This window comes from Agelaius phoeniceus, chromosome 5, assembly GCF_051311805.1.
Source record: "Agelaius phoeniceus isolate bAgePho1 chromosome 5, bAgePho1.hap1, whole genome shotgun sequence".
Taxonomy (NCBI): Eukaryota; Metazoa; Chordata; class Aves; order Passeriformes; family Icteridae; genus Agelaius; species Agelaius phoeniceus.
This window is the reverse complement of record NC_135269.1, coordinates 36,278,231-36,297,755: the sequence shown is the minus strand read 5'-3', so window position 1 is coordinate 36,297,755 and position 19,525 is coordinate 36,278,231. Positions and strand designations below refer to the sequence as shown.

The 19,525-nt window shown below is 36.3% G+C and overlaps 1 protein-coding gene across 1 annotated transcript in view; it reads left to right on the top strand.

Annotated features, from left to right (window-relative positions):
• The window catches only part of ZDHHC17 (zDHHC palmitoyltransferase 17), a 65,966-nt gene that overhangs the window by 10,443 nt on the left and 35,998 nt on the right, over positions 1 to 19,525 (top strand). The window contains exons 2-4 of the mRNA XM_077178811.1: positions 6,076 to 6,179; positions 14,932 to 15,054; positions 18,283 to 18,360. Of these exons, the coding sequence (XP_077034926.1) occupies positions 6,076 to 6,179; positions 14,932 to 15,054; positions 18,283 to 18,360 (305 nt within the window). The remainder of the gene's footprint in view (positions 1 to 6,075; positions 6,180 to 14,931; positions 15,055 to 18,282; positions 18,361 to 19,525) is intronic.

Sequence of the window (19,525 nt, the reverse complement as noted above, 5' to 3'; positions counted from 1 at the left end):
TTGCTTGTTTATTTTGGGAGCATTTTTCTATTAATGTTAGTTCATGAGTGACTAGTCTTTGTGTATATAAATGAATGTGGGTGTTTATAATATGCAAATAACTATATATAAATTTGTCTGTATAGATTCTTGCACCTTTTTAAAAGCAGGAGGAAAACTGGGAGAGAAAACTATAAACCACTAGACTGTAGTAAATGAAGTACAGGGAAATTGAACACACAGATATGGGGGAAGGCGCTATCCTCCAGTAGTCCCTGCTAAATGTAACACACATACATGAGGGTTATTATTTAGCTTCCCTGAAACAATTGCAGTCACTTCCAATTTGATTATGATTCTCTGACTACAGCCAGATATGAAAATAGTGTAGTCATCAATTAAAGGAGAAATTTATTTTGTTTCTATTAAGAAACAGATGCAATAGTATGCAATATTTTATGGAAGGTAATACTTCTATTTCTAAGTTTATATTTTGAAACCTGTTAGTATTTTCTCTTTTAGTCTCAATGATCTTGGTCCCCATTCAGAATTTGAGTGTCTGATTTTGATCATGGTATCTCTTCCTTGCAGCAACATTGCATAACGTTAAAGGAAAAGCAGTGCTAGCCATCTGTTAGTGCTGCCAGAGCCATGTGTGGCAGCTGTAAGCAGCAGTTCTTTCCTCCCTTCCTTATGTCCAAGCAGGCATATTGACCTATTCATATCCGCCTGCTATGTATAATTGTGAATTATGAAATTGCTATCTCAGAATAATTCAGCCTTGGTCATCTTATTCTTTCATGCATAACTTCTTTTTTTTTTTTTTTTTTTTGTAAATACTACTCTCAAAATTCTTCTTAAGCTTGTTTCATAATTCTTCTTAAGCTTGTTTCATTTAGGCTTTCTTATTGGAAACTATTAAGAACTTTGAGTATTGAGGGGAAATTAGTGTAACTTATGAATTTGGTTAGGAGAAGGACTGATGGGGAATGCTGAAATTAGCAGAGCTTCCAAGAATAAACACTTTCCCCCCTCCTCTCCCTTGTGCTTCATACTTTTGCCTTTGGAGTTATATTTCATATTTTGCATTATCTTCTCTTTCCCCATCTTACTGGTCCTGTTTTCTAGAGGAGGTTTTCTTTTTTTCTGTTGTTTCTTTTTTTACCAAATCATGTCTTTTTTTTGTCGTTGTTTTTAAAGCATTATTCTCTTTTGAGGTTTTTTCTTTTTACATTGTGTTACTTGTGCATCTGTGCAAGCAGTCTGCACATTTTGTGACTAATGAATAATGACAAAATTGTCACAGATGCACATGAGTGATTAGGGCCTTGTCAAAGGATAGTCACTGGTGTGGGAAGCTCATCTAGAAATGATCCTTGGTAGGAATGGAAGAACCAAATATCATTCTTACAGATGAGCGAAATTTGTCTTTCTTCTTCTTCAACCTTCCACACCAGACAACTCTAGCAATTTCTAAGCAGAATAATTTTTTCAACCTGTCAGCCCAACTTTTTCGGTTATTTAAAAACTGAAGTAAGTTGTCCATGATTACTTAGTCAAATTAACCATTAGCAGGTGCAGAAATATTCCTGCTACTTTCTGTGGGCTTGCTTTCCCTCTGTCAGTGGCTCTGTGTTTTCACAGGACAGATTCAGCTCTCTGTCCTACTAAAAGGTTGAGGTGTTTTTCTGTTTCGTGTTGATCCCCCCTGCCCCTTCCCTGTCATGAGAGGAGTGGGTGTGGTGTGACCACAGCTCCAAGTACCAAAGTTGGCTTGAGTTAGGCAGCAGGAGCATGGAACCAAGAGCAAAGAGTGGGCAGAGGAATGACCTTTCTCTTTTAGCAAAGGTAACAATTTTGACTGAGTCCTGCTTGAATGGCTCCTTGAAACAGAATGGAACAACCAGAAATCTAGTGTTTGCAATTTGCCTATTTTAAATCATTGACATCAGGTCTCTGCTCTACTACCTTCTTACAGGTTTTCATGACTCAGCTGGGGAAGAACCATTGTCACAAAAGATCAAAATAGCAAAAGACAAGTGCACTTGGCTTTCAATTAGCTTTCTGTCTTTTAACTGGCTCTTGAGGTTTTTTTAACAGTGGATCATCATTGAAAAATTAAATTTTCCTGGAATAAATATTTTCATCAAAAAAGGGAAAATATTTTAACACTTAGGAAATGTTGTTGAAGCCATTTGTGAATGCAGTTTATACTCTAGGCTCAAAATGTTATGTTGCTACTTTATTATCAATCTGTCATATCATATGTTTAAAATAGTCTTAGTAGTTTCAAGAATTTAAAGTGTATTCCTAAAATTTGTGTGAGGGTGTATGAATTTAGGGGAGATTAATTCTTTTAAGTGGGAACTTACAAGTCTACACTCATAATTTTTCAGTTTTTTATGCTTATTTCTGTTCCTCTAATAATGGGAGGCAGGCAATCTAGATCATGGTAGAATTTAAAAGTTGAGCGTTCTCTTCTGTCCAGCAAGTTGGAGGAAGCAATCTCTATTTTGTGTGTTATTATTATTATTTGTTAACTCTGAAAAGAGATACTGTGTAAATGTCTTAGGTGTGATTTCTTTCTAGTTCAGCTGCTGATGCAAAATGCACGCTGGGCAAACTCCCCCCAATGTAGCACCACTGCAGTTGGTCCTGCTGGGGCTGAGCAGGCTGTGTGATGCCTGGGCACAGGGAGCTTTGTTCAGGCAGCCTGCCATCCAGTTAGAGAGGTGCCTGGCTGTGTTATGGCAGTGTCTGCTGAAAACATCGTGGTAGTAGTGCATGTGAAAAGAGATTGTGTTTAATATGGCAGGTTTTTTGAATGGCAGTCTTTTGAATTGCTGTGCTAAACGTTGTGAAATGGGGAATGTGGCCCCTTGAGCAGATAGCTGGTTTGCATTCACTCACTGCAGGTCTTCTAAAGGTCTCCTACTTCAGGCTGTCAGTTGTTTTCCTATTTTTGGTAACTTGCCCAGTTAGTGGCGTAAGCCTATGTTGCATTCTCTTAGTCTTTAGTTATTTCTTTCTAAAACGTTCTTTCTAGAATAATTAGGAAAATCTACTTTTCTGCATTTATATTCTGGTGTCCTAGCACTGCACAGAAATTTCAGAGCCCTCAAACAATTGTTTTCAGTTCCTAGCTGCTACCTTGCTTCCTTCATTTTTGCCTTGTCAGCCCAGCATAGTGTGTAACAGCATTATTTGCATTGCCTTGGTCCAAATGACCCATCACCAGGTGAATCAAGGATTACTGTAATTCATAAAATCCAGGTTTTCTTTTCTCCTGATTCCTGATAGCTTTTTGACTCAGGAACCCAGAGGTTACTGTGCAGGTTACAGTCATCAACTAGGCACTCATAGTGCCAGGTAAGAGTTAACCCCCCAGAATGGCACTTGAAGTAGCCAGCATGCTACTGTGAGCCAGCATGCAACTGTCAAGTTGCATAGATAATAATAAGTAATAAATTTCAAGTCTAAGATTGGGAATCTGTGTCCAGGCTGCAGAGAATTGACTATATTGGCTGAGTGTTCAGATTTTATGTGCTTTGCTGTAATTTACTGTTAAAGATTTACTTCCAAAGTTGTCAGTGTTTGCATATTCTTCTCTAAAATGATCCTTTTTCCCACAGTTTATGCTGTAATATAGAAAACTCCAAGGTATGATTTTGGAGGAAGTGATGTTCATAAAACTTTGGGGATTAAGGAATTGTTTCAACTATTCCTAAATGTAAGATATGAACTCAGCTCTCTTGATGAATTATCTTATCTCTGGCTTATCTAGTAGCTGGGGAAAAAAAAGGTTTGGTTAAGCTGTTGCCTTTTTCAGATACAAAGCAAAGCTATGTTTCTGAATTGTAAGAGGATTGGTTGCAACGTAAGATTTGGATGACAGCAGATGCCCTGTTACATTTTTAGGTTGTCTCTCCTGTAGAGATGGCAACAAAGTAACCTTCCTGCTGAGCTGGCAATGCTTATTTGGTTCATCTAGGTAATTTTTCACACTAGGAAAGAAAAATTAAATGCTGCAGAATAATATTGTGGTCAAACAAAAAGATATAATCTGCTGATCACTTAGGTACTGTGTGAAATGGAAAAATTTGGTTTTTTGAAGAAAAGTCATATCTAAGAATAAATCTTATTTTAAAAATGAAGACTTACTGCACTAGTCATCAGTGTTAACTGTGCTCTGGTTTTAAAGTTCTAAATGCTTCAAATTCTTGAAAGATTTTTTTAGTGTATAAATATTCATAATTTTTCTAACTATAAATTACTATATTAAGGCAACAAAATATACTCAATACATTAGAAATCCTTACTTGGATTTGTTTTCCTTCTGTCTGGAATAGGCATAGTGTATGTAATGAATACAAACATGCTCAACTGAAGTGACTCAGTTTTTACATAAATATTGAGAGTTTTCATGTTTGCAACTAGACTAATTTCTTGATAGTTTACTCTGAAGTTATAACTGATATCCAAAGTTTTTAGACTTCTGCCTAAGTGGTACTTCAGCATATTGAAATCTAGAAATAATTAAAATGTGGGTTTCAGACTTAATTTTTTTCTAGCCTCATTAAAAGAATAATGTATGTAATAATTTTAGAGTAGAAATAGATATTTTAAAATAGCAGCCAAGATGAGTAATATCTGTGGGTTAGAGGGCAGTTTACTTAAAATCCCATCCATTCAAAGGAGAGCTGGGTAATGCCCCAGGAAGCAAGAAAGCACTTTGGTTCACTAGCCACAACTGGGCACAGTATGAAGTTGTTTCTCATTGTGCCCAACATCTCCTTTTGCAGAAATTACTGCCCAGCTGAGAGAATATGAGAAATAGGAAGGCCTGTTCCTACTGGCAATTGGAACTCTCCCTTGCTGTAAGACATCTCTTAGTCAGTTGAGCTAACAGGGCAACATGCATCTTTAGGGAGAGGTAGTAGTGGAGATTCGTGACTATGAATCCTTGTTAAGGTTAGATGCACTACATATCATTGTCTTGACTCTATTGTCTTTATGTTTTAAAAACCATTTTAAATCTGTATAGTATAATAATGAACAAGTTGATTGCTCATTTCAGTGACTAAGTGGAAGTTGGAACTGTTTTAATTAAACACCTTTCATAAGGTGTTTAAAAGTTTTCTCAGATATAGATGAAAGATAAAAATTCTTCTACGGAAGTATATGTTGGGGAAAACTGAAAGTAAACAATGTATTTTAATGAAATCAGCTGAAATGCATTTTTAGAACTTGTAGAGGACTTGCTTCTTTTTTTTTTTTGTTTTTTCACCTGTGTTGCAGTTTTCATGCTTTTTTTATGTAGCATGGCTGATGCACAGAGGTGATTTGCTATAGCATCTGCAACACATACAAAATTGTCCAGAAGATATATAAAATTAATTGTTCAATTTCAGCTTGCTGAGCTTTCACGTGTCTAAAGAAAAACCATGTGTTTCTGTCCTAGTGATATATCAATAGTGTTTGAATATAGATTCCACCTAAAGGAAGCATTGAACCTGGAAGTGTTGCCCTTCATCAACAGAATTAAGTCAGAAAGCTGTATCTGCTGAAGAACACATCATGGACATGCCATTTACATTCAAGACCCACAGCTTAAACATCCACAGATAACCTCTGCTGTTTGAAATGCAACATTTATTTGTAGTAACAGTGTAAGACTTCATCAATTTATGGCAAATAGCTTTTCTGCCTATGTTATGTTGCCTTTATAAAAGCAAAGTAAACCAAAAAATGAAAACCCAAACCAAATACTACCTAAAGAAATTTGGTCATAGTTTTTGTTTGCCTTCTGTAAAAATACAAGTAGGAAAAAAGTGTAGGATTTGGCAGAACCCTGTGACTGCGAGTTTATTTTCTGTAAAGTGTTTGAAAAGTATACTGGGGGATATGGTGGCCTGCTTTCCAAAATGTAGAAATGTACCACTAATATATTTAGGTGGCTTTGTAATACATTGAATTGTTTGTAATAGGTGGCTTTGTAATACATTGAATGTACTGGTTTTAGTTTTGCTCGTAATTTTTTTTTTCTCCAAAACTTGCTGATTTGGGTGTTCTAAAAGCAAGTTTGTCTTTTTTTAGGAAATAAAACCTCAAAGCCATTACAACCATGGATACAGTGAATCTCTTGGACGGAAAAGCCACATTGATGATTACAGCACTTGGGACATTGTCAAAGCCACACAGTAAGTTTGTTTTTGAATGTTAGATTCATCTGTGTCGGTATCAGTTAAAAACAGTAAAACAGGTTGTTTTATTTGTGTAAAGTAGAAGATAAACTTTTTTCAAACTGTATTTTTAAATCCAGTAGTGGAAGATTTCAGAAGTAAGCTCTACAAAATTGCTGTTGTGATAGATTTGGGATCATTGTATAAAAAATATGGGAGGAATTGTGGAAAGTTGTAAATACAGGTGGTTGCTGGACAGATTGTTGGAAGAGAGAATGGTACTGATGTTTATTTTCCATAGGTAATAATTAAGCTGACAACATTTATATGTAAACATAAGGGTTTGATCGATTTATGGGTTAGAAAGAATGTGTCTAACTTCCATTATCTCTGATTCTGCAGTCTATTATCTCTGATTCTGCAGTCTCAGTCCTACTATGAAACTGAGTTTAATACTGAAGGAGGACTGTAAGAGTAAACTGAGTGCAGATTTAATTGCTCTCTTTATGCAGATGTATTATACAAATTTGTTTGTTCCACAATCCTTTAGCAGACACTAATTTACAAGACAAGAAAGTTGTTAAAACAATATTTTTAGTTTGCTCCTTTTTGCCATTCAGAAACCATCACCACCATCACTTTTCTTTAATGAGCTGAGATAGTTCTGTAAGATTTTTATTATTGTATTGTTAATTTGAATGCTTAAACCATTATGTATCTTGCAGAGCTATTTGCCTTTTTTCTTCTTAAAAGAAGATTTTCTTGCATTTTTTTTCCTTAAAAAAACCCTGTCTGAACTGAAAGCAGCTTTGCAGCTCTGCATGTGACACAGGCCCAGTTTAGGCATAGCAAGTATGTACTTTCCTTCACTTTTTGTTTTGACCTGTAAGGAGTTTAGCTTCCTGAAACAGATGTCTGACTCTGCTATTGTTGCTCTAAATACTTAATAGTAGGACTGAAACCTATAATACTCACGTTAGGGTATTTTTAGAAATTAAAGTATTGGCACAATATCAAACTAGCTGCTTCTTATAAAAGTATGAAAATGTGTTTGAGAGCAGAAGTGGTTTCACAAGTTACCTACTTCTATTCTTGTCTGCTCATTGCATGTTTGAAAACCTAAAATATCTTTGTCCTTCTTAACCCTCAGATTCAGGCTGATCTGTGCTTTCAGCTGAGTTGTTACACTTCTTTTCTGCTCTCCTCATACAGGGATCAACAGCTCTGAGTTGACCTCTCACAAGGACTGCAGTTTCAAATTGTAGCCCTAATGGTTATTATTGTAGGGAAGGGGGACTGTCAACATGATCAAGTTGTGATATCCAGGCAGCACTTCCCTGGCTAGAAGGAGAATTCACAGAATCACAGAATAAACCAGGTTGGAAAAGACCTTTGAAATCATCAAGTCCAACCCGTGACCCAACATTACCTTATCAGCTAAACCATGGCACTGAGTGCTTCATCAAGTGTTTTTTAAACACTTCCAGGTGACTCAACCACCTCCCTGTGGTACTTCTTCACTCTTTCTGTGAATAGTTGTTTTCCAATATGTAGCCTAAACTTCCCTGGTGCAGCTTGAGGCTGTGTCCTCTCAGGCACACCTTTATTTGAGCATTTACTAGGTTTTGAGGGCTATGTTATAAAAGATGTCTGTCATAAAGGGAAATAGCTCTGAAATGTCAGGTAGAAAATAAACCCACCAAATATCATAAGACTTAGAATAAAATAAATAATGCTGCTGCTATATTAATTCAGTGTTCTTGAAAAGATACACTTTTCCTCCTAAAATGATGTAGCTATTTGCATTTATAGAAGCATACCCTATCACATCCATGTAGAAAAAGGTGATCTTATTGTCTATCCTGTGTCCTCAGTTATTAATATTCACTGAGATTAAAGTATCTGCTGATTTTTCCTTACTTTTTAGTTCAGTGCTAATGTAAGAAAGATGCCACAACATTTTTTTTAAAAGGATCATCAGCCTCCTAGAAGTCTTGCCCCAAGCAGGTCAGTAAGTTCAAGCAAGATGTAGCAAAATATAATAAGAATTATTTTCAGTCTCTTGGTTTGGATTGGTTTTTCCCCCAAGTCCAGTTTCTCCTGGAAAAAAATAATTAGTTATGTTGTTGTTCCAACATACATGAAAATTGAGAGCATTGTTTCTTAAATCTTAAAGATGATGGTGAGAAAAATGGGACGAAAACATGTAAAACTCATCTGTATTTCATATATGCTGTTTGAGTTTAGAATTCTATTTTGACATGTTTTTATTGACACTAGATTACACAGAAATAAAACAATGTTAGTGAAATACTGTGCTCAGTTTTGTTTCTCAGCAAGGAAAAACAAGAGCTTGCAAACTCCTCACATTATTCCATAAGTATTTGTATGTTGCTTCATATCTCACTGAACTGTTCTAGTGCTTTATCATCTTAATCTGTAGACTGGACACAAATTAACATGCTCATACAGTACGAGCTACAAATATAATAACTTGTTATAATCCCATTAAGATTTCATATAGAAAGCAGTGGTTAGGCTCATTGAAAAGAGTTTATTGGTATTTGTATTTTTTTATCCATTATGCTCCTCATAAGTTCTAACAAAGACCTGGGGCCCTAGGCATATTTTGTATCAAAAAGAGTCAGTCTCTGTTTTTTATTTTGCAGAAACTTTTGCTGGAGTAAAAATTGTAGTGTTTGGTTTTAGTACCTATTCATACAAAGAATACTTTTCACTGACTTTGTTGTAAACGATCCAAGAGCATCTAGATAGCTTTAAAAGTTGTACTGTCTAGGCCCTTCATGTTGCAGATGTTAGAATGTGTGTGTAACTTTTTGTCATCTTATATTTGGTTACAGCAAAATTGTTTAGTTCACAGAAAGTCTCCACTGTGTTTCTGAAAGCAGAAGCAGGCCACTCATCTGTACTTGAAAAACTGTTTTCAGAGGAATAGTAAAAAAATCATCCATGCTTGCCTTTGCTTTTGCTCCACTTTTATATTCAGAGTTCTCACTGGAGCTCCAGGGAGAGAATGGAATCTTTTTTTAAAAAAACCAAAACCCAAAACTGTCACAAGTGTTTTAAAAGTGAAATTTAACGGTGATATGTTGGGTACATGTATTTCTATGGTCTAGCAGCAGTAGCCATCTGTCATCCAAGGCAGCAGTCATAACTTTTTAATATGATGTTTTGGGAAGCATCCTGTGTTAACTTGATGAAATTGCTGCCTTTGTTTTGTTTTAAATCTTTTAAGCTGAGAAACTGAGAAGTAGCTAAAGTTCTCATGTAGAGAAGCACGTGATGGGCTGTCACAGGAGAACAAAATCTGAGACATTAATCCTCGCTTTGTGTTCTCTGTTCTCTTGAGAGTGAATAGACACTTTGGGGTTGTAGCGGGCTTGATCCAATTCCAGCTTTGTTGAAAGTAAGTTAAATGACCATTATGAACATGGGTATTAAACATTAATGGTATTAATAAGTGCTTTTGTGACATCTGGAAGATTGATTCCTTGTGCTCAAGTATTATAATTTCATTATCTCAAGATGAACTTTTCTGTTAAGTTTTATTCAATGAGATCATTCAAAATGAAGTTGTGTGCATTCCGAAATAGTGCAGCATAAAATATAAATTATGTTGAATCTTGCCAAGGAAAAAAATTGTCAGATACATGCTTTTTTCATGACTATTTCTCAGCAGTCATAGGGTAACTGATTTAGAAAAAGGTATATATGGAATATTTAAAATTGGTAAGGATTGGCCAAAGGAACAGTTACTCCTGGCTCTTTTCAGCTAGTCATAGGAGAGAGTGGACAGACTGTGACACAGGTACACATTCATTATTCCTGGTTATTTGTGCCCATGAGGTTGATTATATTGCTGAAAGTGAAATGTACCTGACTTTCATGTGGAAGGGTGGGACTTTTTAAACCACATTAGTAATATGGCCACAACTGTCTAGACAATTTAGGGCTTTGGAACAGTATTTAAGAGCTGAATTTCTTTTGTCTTTCAACATTACTGTTAATGGTCTATTAAGTAGCTCTTGAATTAAACCTTTTCTGTTGAAAACAAAACTGTTTTACTGTTAACACAAAAACCTTGAGAATGTGTTAAAGGCTTTTTAAGTATTTACCACCATTATTCATGGGAAGGAGATTTCCAAAGAGGAAAAAAGATCGTGTTTCTGTTAATTGCATTTCCACTTCAAACAGCTTTGATTTGAGTTACAATGATAGCAAGATGAGGGAGTGAGCTCCTGGTTTACCTGCTCTTTGTTGGCATGGTGATGTGCTCACTGTAGAGAGATTCCTTGCTATTATTGTGGCCAGATCTAATGTTAATTGTGCTGCAAAGCTGGCAGTGTCTATTTCCAAGAGTCTGTGTATTTGTAGACAAAAGAATAGAAAATGGATTACATATTTAAAATGCAAAAGGCAGTAGGGTACTGTTTTTCTAGGTATTAAGGTCAGAATATCTTTAACCTGAGATGACAAATAAAATGTTACAGGTTAGTTACTGAAACGGCTTAGAGACTGTGGTAGCAAAAGGAGCTTGCACAATGGTATTTTTGTCCTGGACTAATCCCGTTTCTTTCAGAACAAGCCAAACTCAATAATATGCTTTAATATGCTCTGTATTGATGTTTACAGCATCACTCTCTAGGATTCACTCAGATGCTGAATATTTGTTGGATTAATGTATCGGTCTCCTGTGAGGATTTCAATCTTACTCTCCATTACCCTTGAAGGGCATAGAGCCCTTTATAACAGCATTGCAAGTGTGATTATGCTGAGTGTCTGAAATAGGTGACTTTGTCATTTTCTAACGTAACAGTGCATCATGAACCTTTGGAGAAGGCAAGGTGAAGTCAGCTGCAGCAAATTGATGGAACAAGACTGTAGGTTGTATGTGAGAGAAGAATGGTGCACTTCTGGGACGGATATGGAGAAACTATAACTGCAGCAGATTCAGTGTTTTATTTAATTGTAGAGAGCCTGCTGTTTCCAGGAAGAGGAGCAAATGGATGTAAATTCCTAACGTTTTTTCCAGGCAGATTTTGTCTGTCAAGATCCTTAAGTCCTCTTCTGACAATAAATTGAAGAGTCAAAAATTATACCTTGTGTGCTGCATCTTTGTGTTCAAGATACTAAATGTAAATTGCTAGAAACAGACAAACTGACTTAAATGAAAAAATTTCTGTATGCTTCATTCTCAGTGTCACTTTTGGAAAGAGCTTTATTTTCCTGTAAAGGCTGTTCTGGTATATTGCAGAATTTCATGTTCTGTTTTGTGGTGAAGTAGTACCATGCACTGTGACTTGTAGATTGCCTTCTAGTGGGAGGAATGGGAAGTCTATGATGCTAACGCCAAAAGAGTGAATCCATTCCTACTATTCCTTCTTGTATCTGAGGCCATGTCAGCAGTCTTTGCCCAGGGCCTCACCACAGTGTATGGGTGAATTCTAGAAGGAGGTACTTGTAAACATCAGTGTAGCATAATTGGAGCAGTCTATGGCATCTGGCAACAGCATTCTGCATCTACAGGCTGCAGGGTCACTTGTGACTGCTTTCCTTGGTTTTCATCCATCTTAAGCCAAGTCCTTCAGAAAGTAGCATCACATTTTCTGTAAGACTGGAGTTTTGCTTTTAATTAAATAACCTGACAAATAACCCCTCCAACCTCCTTCCCACAAAAACTGCCAAAGAATAATTACCCTTCTTCCCCCTTCCCCTAAGACTGTCAGGGGGCTTCTTGGTTTTTCCTATCTTGACAATATGGCCTAACAAAAACTTGGGTAGCAGTCAAAGGTTACTTTCAAGGAGGTTCATGTTGTGTTGTGTAGTCAACTTGATAGGACACTCATCTTAAAGCATATGTGCAGTTGCCATAGCTGGCCAATAGTGATGTAGTGGTTAGCTGCTGTGCAGCTGAGCCCTGCTCAGCTGCTTTCTTGCTTGCCTCTGCTGGGGTGGAGAAATTGGCCAAAAGGATAAAGGCAAACAATGTTTAATACATAAAGTAAAAGCTGCACACACAAGCAAAGCAAAAAAGGGAATTAATTTGCTGCTTCCCATGGGCAGGTGAGTGTTCAGCCATACCCATGTAATGGTTACTTTGGTGGGTGAGCACCTTCACTCCAGATGTCCCTCCTATGTCCCTCAGCTTTTATTGCTGAGCACACTGCCATGCAGTATTGGCTATCTCTTTGGTCAATTGGCATTAGCTGTCCCTGCCGTGTCCACATCCAACTTCTTGTGCACCCCCAGCCTGCTCACTGGTGGGGCAGCATGAGGAACAGCAAAAGCCTTGACCCTGTCAAGCACTGCTCAGCAATAGCTAAAACATCCCTGTGTCACCAATACTGCTTTGCTCACAAATCCAAAACACAGCACAGTACAGTACAAACCACTCTGAAGAAGAGTAACTTAATCCCACTCAAAACAAGTACATGTAGGGAAAATCCTAATCCATTTGCATGAAAGCTTTATGTGATTGCCTCTTGCATTTTATATGAAGTAAAAGTTATTGTATCTTTGTGTTCTTTGTATCTTTCCAATAACTTAGAATATTTTATTTAAAAATTCCTACTTGTTGTTTTGTACTGCTTATTTAAGCAGGATGAGAGTCAGCTAAACTCAGCCTTAGACAATACATTTTTTTAAGCTGGTGACTGTTAAAACTGATAGCAGGGCTTACGTGAATTCTTTCTTACATAATGGTTTCAATTTGTAGTTTAAGTGAAGGCAGCAGGCATTCCAGCAGGAAAGAGTGTCATAAGAGCTGACTGGAGTAGAAGTGCTTGTCAACAAATGGTTGCATTGCCATTCTGTATGAATCACTTTCCAGGCTGCCTTCACTGTTATATGGCAGCGTGATACTGTACTGTGGGAAGATCAGAATTTTGTCTGATTTTGGAAGTCCTTCTTTCCCCCATCTCTTCTCTTTTCTCTTGAATCCTTATTCTTGCCTGACCTGCCTTTTTTAGTCCTAACCTATTTCAGTGGCCCTTCCAGCTGACATGAGAAGTCAGGAATGGTATGGATGTGTTACAGGCACTCATTAGGCCACGCTACTGATCTAAACTAGGATTTGGTAGATGGTGTGCTTCAAGGCTGGATTGACTTGGAACCTTACCATTTTCCTAGCAGTTATGTTTGTCTGAGTATGTGTATCTTGTCTAGCTGGTTGCATATTTTTAAGTCAGCGTAACCCAAACGTCTTCTTTCCACCTGCCTCAGTGCATTAATGAAAAAAGCTTTCTTGTTAAAATTGTTCATGGCTGCTGCTTTTTTACTTAGTCTGGAGGACCACATTTTATCAGCATGTTGTCAGTTGGTATATACTGCATGCAGTGGTCTTTGTGCTGATCTCTTGTAATGTTTGAAAAGATAATAAGTATGACAACAATTTCCAACATTTTTCATAGTTTCTCATGCAGGCTTCCTAAGAAATTGAAAACAACACAATCTAAGTTGGCTGTTGTGTCTAGTACTTTTTTAATAGTGTCCAACTAATTTCTCAGCTTGAAATCTGTGATAGGCTTAGAAAGTGTTCCTGAGTTTTGTTGGCGTGAGTAATTTGATCATTCGTTATGGGAGTACCGTCCAGATTGAGGTTACATTCAAATACATGAAAGAAAAAGTAAGAATGGTAACTACCCTAGGAAGGTCTCTGCATCAGTTATGCAAGCTGATCAAGTGGAACAGAGGAGCCTTTTCTAAGGCTGTTTGTTCTGCAGAAAGTAGAACATAGAAGCAGCATATGAGAAACTTAAGTCCCAACTTTGAGATGCTGTTAAAATTCTGTTTTAGCAGAAATTAGATATCACAAGACATTGACCTTGATTTCAAGATATTCCCACATTCTCCTCATTGAGACTTGAGCAATCCTTAAGGGATGTACAGATTTTTGAAATGTAATCTTTACTTACTTTTCTGCATTACATTTTTGACCCTGAAAATAGGTGGTAAAAGAGTGTATACATCAAAGCAAAAATTATTTAATGTTGGAGTTACTCCTCCATTGAATGCTTAAGTGATGTTTATGCTTCCTGATTTGTTTCAAATTTCAGATATGTGCAGATTCTTTTTCAGAAAGCAGTACATCACATTTAATGTGATGTGTTCTATTTATTTATAGAATACTTATTTTATAAATATAAATAAATATTCTATTCTATTTAGAATATTTATTCTCTTCAATAGAAGAATAAATTTTGCATTAATGTACAGAATTTCAAAGTGCCCTAAAAAGAAAATTATACTAACTTGTATCAGAAAGATGGGTATTTGTTGTTTTGAGAAGAAGAATGAGGAGAACTTGAGCTGCTTGTGTTTGTAATTGGCTTGATGATCTTATCTTCTGAATTTTAGGAAGATACTGTCAAATCAGCTAACTAAGTTTCATTTGGTCTTCAAGAGCTGGAAAGGAAGGAGAACCAAAGTGGGAGAAGCAAATGTAGTGGAGTCCCTGGAAAGTGAACAGTTACTTTAATTTAGTATACTACTGGTAGATATTTTGCCTTGCTCTGCAGTACAGTTTTCTGTAGACAAAAGTTTTGTGTAATACCTTGATTTGATTAAAGTTATTTTTGCCAGTGGAAGCTTCTTGTTGCAAGGTTTTTGTAATCATTTAGAAAAAGAAAGTAAAGTTTCTTCTTCATTTCTCTTCTGTTGAGGATTTTGTATTGTGACCGAAAGTATGGTGTTTGCTGAATGCATTTTAATCTAAGGTAAGCATTTTGACAAATCTTATTTTATTTTCAAGGTATGGAATTTATGAACGATGCAGAGAGTTGGTGGAAGCTGGTTATGATGTTCGACAGCCAGACAAAGAAAACGTAACGCTTCTCCACTGGGCGGCAATCAACAACAGAATAGATCTGGTGAAGTATGTATTAGACTTTAAGTTTAAAATTAATGATGTCCTTAAAAATGTTGATTTGAATGTCTTTAAATTTAATGTGTTTAATATGTCCTTTTTTCCTTGACAGTATGTCAAAGGTCTTGTCCATTAATGCATCTCTACCACTGTGACATACAGCATTGCATTTTCTTCCCACTGTTTACTAGCGTGCATGTAACTACTGGTGTGTCTAACTGTATCTAAAATTCCCTTCTCTTGATGCAGTTCTTGCAGTTCAGATTCCTCTGTCTTTAGAGGATCTTGATTTAATTTTTTTTTGTATCACTCACCTTATTTTATGCTCTCCCATTCTCTTTTTGCAAGGCACTAGTTTATTTTATTTCCTCAGAATTAAACTATTTCGTGGTTTTTCTATTTGTTCAAGCCTATCACATCTTTCCCCAAGTGTTCGCAATTTCCCCATTATGTGCAGTGGATAATTTCATTAAATATGTTGGCTATTAAGCTTGGTACTGCAGAGATAAAGTTGTTTACTCTTGTGATACTAGATCTCAGTGTCTTGTTTAGTGAGTGTTGACTATGTAAGTTCTTTCCAGTGAAGTACCTTAGCAGCTTGTCTGTCAGGAGTGCAGGCTTGGAATTAGACTTCTCTTATTTTTAGTATTTCTTCATCCCATCTATTTTGAGACTTGAGATTCAGTGTACATAACAGTGAAACTCATTGATAAGAAAAACTACAGAACCTTTTCCTATTTCTGTAGAATCAGGGATGAGTGTCTAGAACACCATTCTGTTTTCATAATTACACTGATCTATTGATATCTCTTCAATTCAGCTTTGTAAAAATGCAAAAAATGGCATTATGTCTCTACAGTTACTTACTTCCTACGTAGTTCCCCATCCCCTGGGGAACTTTCTCCAGACAAGGATTTCTTTTCTACTTTTCCTTCTTCTAATAACAGTGACTGCATGCACTGTGATTCCTCAATGCAATGCTGAGGTAGTTTTCAAATGCCTGCCAAAGACTTAGTGATCCTAATGTGGAGATCAGTGGAAGTATTTTCTTCTTAAGGCGACCTCTTATGAGATCTGCTTGCTTTGAGTGTAAGTAGTTTGCTTAAATAGAACTGCATGCCTGGCATCTTCTATTGGAAGCTTAGATGACTCACTGAGAGTGGGATTGCCCTGTTCTTTCTTTCTGCAGGGACCTTCTCACCTAGCACAAATTTCCTTCTGCAAGATCTGCTTAGACAAATAGACTAAGTTCTCAGTCTGGTTTTGCAGAAAAATCTTACCATTTTTGTATACTGAAACCGAAATGCAGTGATAAATTTCAACCGAGTCTCAAAACACCCTTAAAGAAACATAAAATGTTATTTCAATGCACCATCTGGCAAGAGATTGTCGCCTTGTCTTTTCCCAGTTGTCAAACTGCAAGTTCTTCCTTCTAAATAAAACCTACTAACCAGTAAGCAGTTCTGCTGTCAGTAGAACCTGAACGTATTCTGCACTTCTGCAAGGCCCAGTGTTTGAATGAAGACAATCTGTTTAGTGTTCACCTCCCCATGAGTGGCTGTCACATCAGAGAGATGAATCCAATCTAAGCTTTGACTGTGAATTTCTCTGTGCCGTCTTTTTATCTAGACAAGATTTCCTTTGGAGCTCCTTCCCAAGGGGGAATAAATAGCTCTTCAGTTAGTAGCTGATACTTCACTGTAACAAAATTTCTTTGTTTCTTTACCATATAACGTGCTTTGTGTTTTCACCTAGGTGGGACAAAGACTTTCACAAAATCTCTGGTTTTTCTCATGGAGAAATAAAAAAAACTTCCACAGAAAGATGTCAAAGTTTTGTTCTTTTAGTGTTGGAGACCAGTGGAGTGGACTGTCCTCCAGCAATCAGAGCAGATCTTGTTTGTCTTTCACAATGTTTTTATTTTACTTCGGCAAATCTGTTGAAGTACTTAATTGTGTCTGATGACTCTAAAGCAACTGTATAAAAACTTTAGATGTGTTCAGTCTGATGTGCATTTTTCAGTTGCTGTTCCTAAAGGTTCCTAAAAGGGCTGGTTTTGAAATTTCATTCTCTGAATCAATAAGCACTCTAGAAAATGAAGGTAGTTACTTAAGACTAATGTTTTTCAAGATTTTCTCTTTGTTGCCCTTCTTCTTGCCATGTCTTGAAACACTTAGCAGAGTTTGAGATGGCAGAAATTCAATGCCGAGGATTTGAAGGACAGCTTGTGTGGGTGGGAGAGCAGTGTTCATATATACCTGACAGATATTTTCAAAGTGAAAAATCTGTAGGCACATGCACTGGAAATGTGCAAACACAAATCTATAGCTAGGTATAGACAAAGGTTAGACAGTGATGAATGAAAAACTGGAATACTTCTGGGAAGGCCTGGATTTGGATACAGTAATTTCTTTATAAAGCATGCATTTCCTTCTACAAAGGAAAAGTAATGTTGCTAGTTTAGTGTTCCAGATAAAACAGCAATGACAGCAGTTCACAGAAATATTACAAATGACTGTGAATATGAATTGTTGCAGTTAAAAATAGGTAACTTCTTTTGTTCTTACAGATAGATCATCTTTTTATAAATGTTTTTGAGGGGAAAATAATGTCTATCCCATCATTTAGAAATACTTTTAAAATACTCAGATGATTTTTGTCCTTTGATTATAATTGAAAAGTATGTAAAAATCTCAGTCCTTCACTAAATGTGTAACTTAAGTGTATTCTCTGGGATCTATGACTTCAGCAGGGTTATTCTAGTGATGATATAAGCTGCAAGTCTAACAGCATATAATTTAACTATTTAGCCAAAATTCTCTAAAAAATATAGTCTTCTAGCACTTTAAACTTTTACCAGTAATTCAGAATTCTATTTAATGTAACAGCCCCATAATATTTAAGAATAGCTTATGAAATACTTCTCTGGTAGCACAGTTTGTACTACTGTACATTTTATATAGCAATTGTTCTGTTTTACCTTAGAATAAAATTAGGAAATAGCATAATGTTTAAAACACTGTAGGAGGCATCTCTAGTTTCCCAACCCATGTCAGAAATGCAAGAAAATTGAAAGTATATGCATGACATCTAAAAAGGAAGGTTATATGAAGGCAAGAAAAGGCTCTGGTCCTCTGATCTTGAGCTGCCTATTTTGCCTAACATCAGACATGCTCACCTGTGTACTTTCAATTTAACCAAAACAATCAGTAATGTTTACTATTTCTGCTATTCCAGGTACTATATATCAAAAGGTGCTATTGTTGATCAGCTTGGAGGAGATTTAAATTCTACCCCACTTCACTGGGCAACAAGGTATGAAAAAATCTTCTGAAATTTTCTTCTCTCTTTTTTTGCTTAACATGGAGTACTGATGGTTTTGTGAAACTGTTGTGTTTTATGGAAATACTTTTTACTACAATTAATTCAGTCTTTGATAACTGAGCTCACTGTGAATGTGATATGTTTGAATTTAAAGTGCTTTCAGCATATTTTTTTTCTGATATAGAGGAAGATGATTGCTACAGTAGGAAAACAAGTGAAGTATAGGAAACTTACTTCTGAGATCTTATTTTTGTCAAGTCATCTGAAATTCAGTGGCACTTTTGCAGATGGGTTGTAGGATGGTTTGGTGTGACATTGTCCTTGAAATGTTCTATTGCATCTGTGGATTTTTAAAAAGATGTACTTAAAATCAGGGTTCTTATGTAGAAGATAGCGATGATAAATGGCTGGAAAAATTAAAGCCAGCCTTCAGGCATTACCTGCTCCTTTAGACAACCACCTAGAAGTAGGTGGGAAAGAAACAGTGTCCATATTAATATTTTAAACTGTAGATGGCAAAAGGAGACTTGGAAAATTAGCTTTTAGAAGATTTAATGTATCAAAATAATCTGTTTACTAAAGGTGTGAGGACTTGCTTGTTAGCCTCTATTAAAGATTTTAGCTCCTATATTTCTTTTTGTTACAGAACACAGTCTGTGATTCTGTGTTAGTAGCACAAAATCTTGACTAAATTTCCTGGTGTTCATTCATACCTCTAATGAGTTCTGTGAAGCATTGTCTGAAGTGGCTTCTTCAAAACTGAAAAGGTCTTTTGCTCATGTCAGAAATGATGTACTGACACTTAGGCACTGTGTCTAAAAGAAGGATATGCCTATGCTCATTAAGGTAAAAAGATGCATAAGCTTTTAAGATAGTGTGGAGGAAATGTAAACCTTCAGTTTTCCTTTTTTCCCCTACTTTTGTTTTACTACAGTTTTTAATCCCCACAAAAAAGGAGAGTATCTAGCCAGTTTGACATCTCTTAAAATAGCAGGTTTCATATGTGGTTTGTAACAAGCCATAGTAGATAAGATTTCTCAATCATAACTTGATTTTTTGGTTGACTGTCTTTTTTTGCTGTGCAGTACAGTTAAGCAAATGGCATGTGATGAGTGCACTATATGCATAGAATTTGTCATATGAATGAGTGTGCTTA